Source organism: Pinus tabuliformis, chromosome 1_1 (genome assembly GCF_031772625.1).
Source record: "Pinus tabuliformis cultivar Carrire ecotype Pingquan chromosome 1_1, CPIR1, whole genome shotgun sequence".
Taxonomy (NCBI): Eukaryota; Viridiplantae; Streptophyta; class Pinopsida; order Pinales; family Pinaceae; genus Pinus; species Pinus tabuliformis.
The window spans coordinates 636,879,127-636,881,336 of record NC_142297.1 but is presented as its reverse complement, the minus strand read 5'-3'; the positions used below and the strand labels follow the sequence as shown (position 1 = coordinate 636,881,336).

At 36.9% G+C, this 2,210-nt stretch overlaps 1 protein-coding gene across 2 annotated transcripts; it reads right to left on the bottom strand.

The window, feature by feature from the left end:
* Window positions 1-666: 666 nt before the first annotated feature.
* Window positions 667-1,767, bottom strand: LOC149214929 (uncharacterized). Of its 2 annotated transcripts, none has more exons than XM_089391012.1 (2): window positions 1,570-1,767; window positions 667-1,383 (listed from the first exon to the last, which is right to left on the bottom strand). In XM_089391012.1, exon 2 carries the CDS (start codon window positions 1,372-1,374, stop codon window positions 934-936), a length of 441 nt encoding a protein of 146 aa, XP_089247138.1. In that variant the 5' UTR covers window positions 1,375-1,383; window positions 1,570-1,767; the 3' UTR covers window positions 667-933. The 2 variants fall into 2 exon arrangements, with proteins under 2 accessions (XP_089247138.1, XP_089247137.1); XM_089391011.1 differs by having other exon boundaries at window positions 668-1,430.
* Between the last annotated feature and the right edge of the window lie 443 nt (window positions 1,768-2,210).

Below are 2,210 nucleotides of genomic sequence, written 5' to 3'. Positions count from 1 at the left end.
TAACTTGGAGGATTTCTCTTCTTCTTCTTTCATTTCTTCCTTTCATTGGCCCACTTAGCCCTATGGGTTTCTAGTTGTTATGACCAGTTTCATCTAAAGATTTTGATAACTTGGGAATGTTTTCCCATTGGCAAAATCCCCTCTTCATAGGTTGCTATCATATTTTTCCACCCAACATAATTCTCATTTCCTCATACATTTTGGAGGTATGTTCAAACAACTTTCTCATTTATTAATTTGACCTTTGTTTGAGTGGGTGCCTCTTGTAACTCAAGTTTATCCTCTTTTGTTTAGATAACTATTTCCTAAATAAAATTTCCCACTCTATTTATTTCCCCTTAAACTAACTCTTGTTTCCTAAGTGTTAGTTCATCTTCATTCCTTGTGTCATCAAGGAGGCCCACAACTTAAGCAATGTATTCCAAACCCCGTCTAAATATTCATATGATTGTTAGATTTAAAACTTCGTATTAAAAAAAAATGAAAAATATTGATTTCAGATAATTTAAACAAAAATATACCCTAAACAATTTAATGTGTTTTGTTAGATCCATCTGAATATCTATTATTTGGTTAGTGGATAATAAAAGTTGAACATCATAGCAATTTTTGTTTAATGACTGTTGCTGTTACCATTCAGATATTATTTTTCTGTCCGACATTCTCTTTAACTTACTTTCATCCATAAACCTTCCATATAATATCTTTACAACTGGACGCATAAAAGCGAAAACCTAAAACAAGCAATCAAAAGATGTGAAGTCACCCAATTTTCATTCGACAAACTGGGTGTAATCTAAAATTCCATTACCATTACTAAATTTCCATCTGCAACCTCAACCTCAACCTCAAGTCCTATGACTAGGGAGTACAGACTTTGATTCAGAAATTACAAACAAATGTTCATAACCCTGCGGAGATCACAGACTGCGTTTACGAGGCGGGACGGCTATCATATATATCTGAAGAAGAACGCATTTTAAGATCATCGGCGGGTTGATCGATTTGTTTCCTGCTTTCTTCAGAGCTGATAGGATTATCCATTGGAGGACACCATCTATCCCCTTCTGCAGACACCGTGGTATCCTTAGCTGCAGATACACGGAAATCTTCCCATACGAAGGAGGGTATCCATGGCGATTTCGTTTTGATAACTTTGACATTCAGGTCGCCTTCCAATAATGTTTCCTCCGGCATATCGAAGTACATGTTATCAGCTTTCATATGTTGAATTCTGTCCAACAGAGCCAGAAATTCCTCAAAATCGTCTCCAATACTCCCTAATACCGTGTGCTGGCCCTTGGCCTCATCTCCGTCTATTTCATTATGTGATTCGAACTCCAGCAATCGTTTCAGTCCCCTGGACGAGTCCATGAACCCAGGCTACACAATTAAGTTCAATTAACCAAGGATCGAAGGCCTCTGCTAATCTAATGTTGGATGAAAGAATAATTTGTCAATTAATAAGATGTTATCATCAAAATTATGGAAACTCGAAAAATAATTGGTTAACTAATAAATGTTATCACCAAATTTATGAGAAACTAGGTCAAACATAAACTTTATTACCAAAATTATGCGAAACTAGATCAAGTTTAGGCCGTAACTAGCTCCACTCCGCTTATATGTAGAATCCCGAATAACAAAATCATAGGGCATTCTTCCCGTTGTTGCAGTGGCCAAAACCCAATAATCTTCACAGGCAGAGACAGCTCCAAATCACATGGAAACCCTCTGCTTATTTTCCATTATAAAGAGCGATTTTTGCAAGGGACTGTACGGGAAAAGTTGATTAAAAAGGAATCCGAATTAAAACAACACTGTAGCGGTAGTTGCTCTGGCAGATTCTAGATGGTAGAAAGTAGGGATTGGCATGATAATCGTGACCTCAATTATGAAATGCGCATGAATATCCGAGCCATTCTGTACAATCGAAATTCACACTTTCCAATAAAATAATGATGACTGCTACCAAACAAAAATTCCTGGCCAATCAAAATGAGTGTCTCTCTGGTGCTCTGAAAGGGCATTCATGATAAGTGTTTCTCGTGTTCTCAAAAAGCATTCATGACAAGACCAACGTGACGTTAGCATGCTGAGCTCAGCGTCTTTCTAGACCTTTCTTTATATTTCTTAGAAGAATATGTGGGAAGAGATATCGTGGATATCCACTAGAATTTTAATATTATGCCTTAGATGTCAAAACCTGG

Coding starts and splice junctions, on each gene's coding strand:
- LOC149214929 (XM_089391012.1), bottom strand. CDS start 1,374: ATGGACTCGTCCAGGGGACTGAAACGATTGCTGGAGTTCGAATCACAT.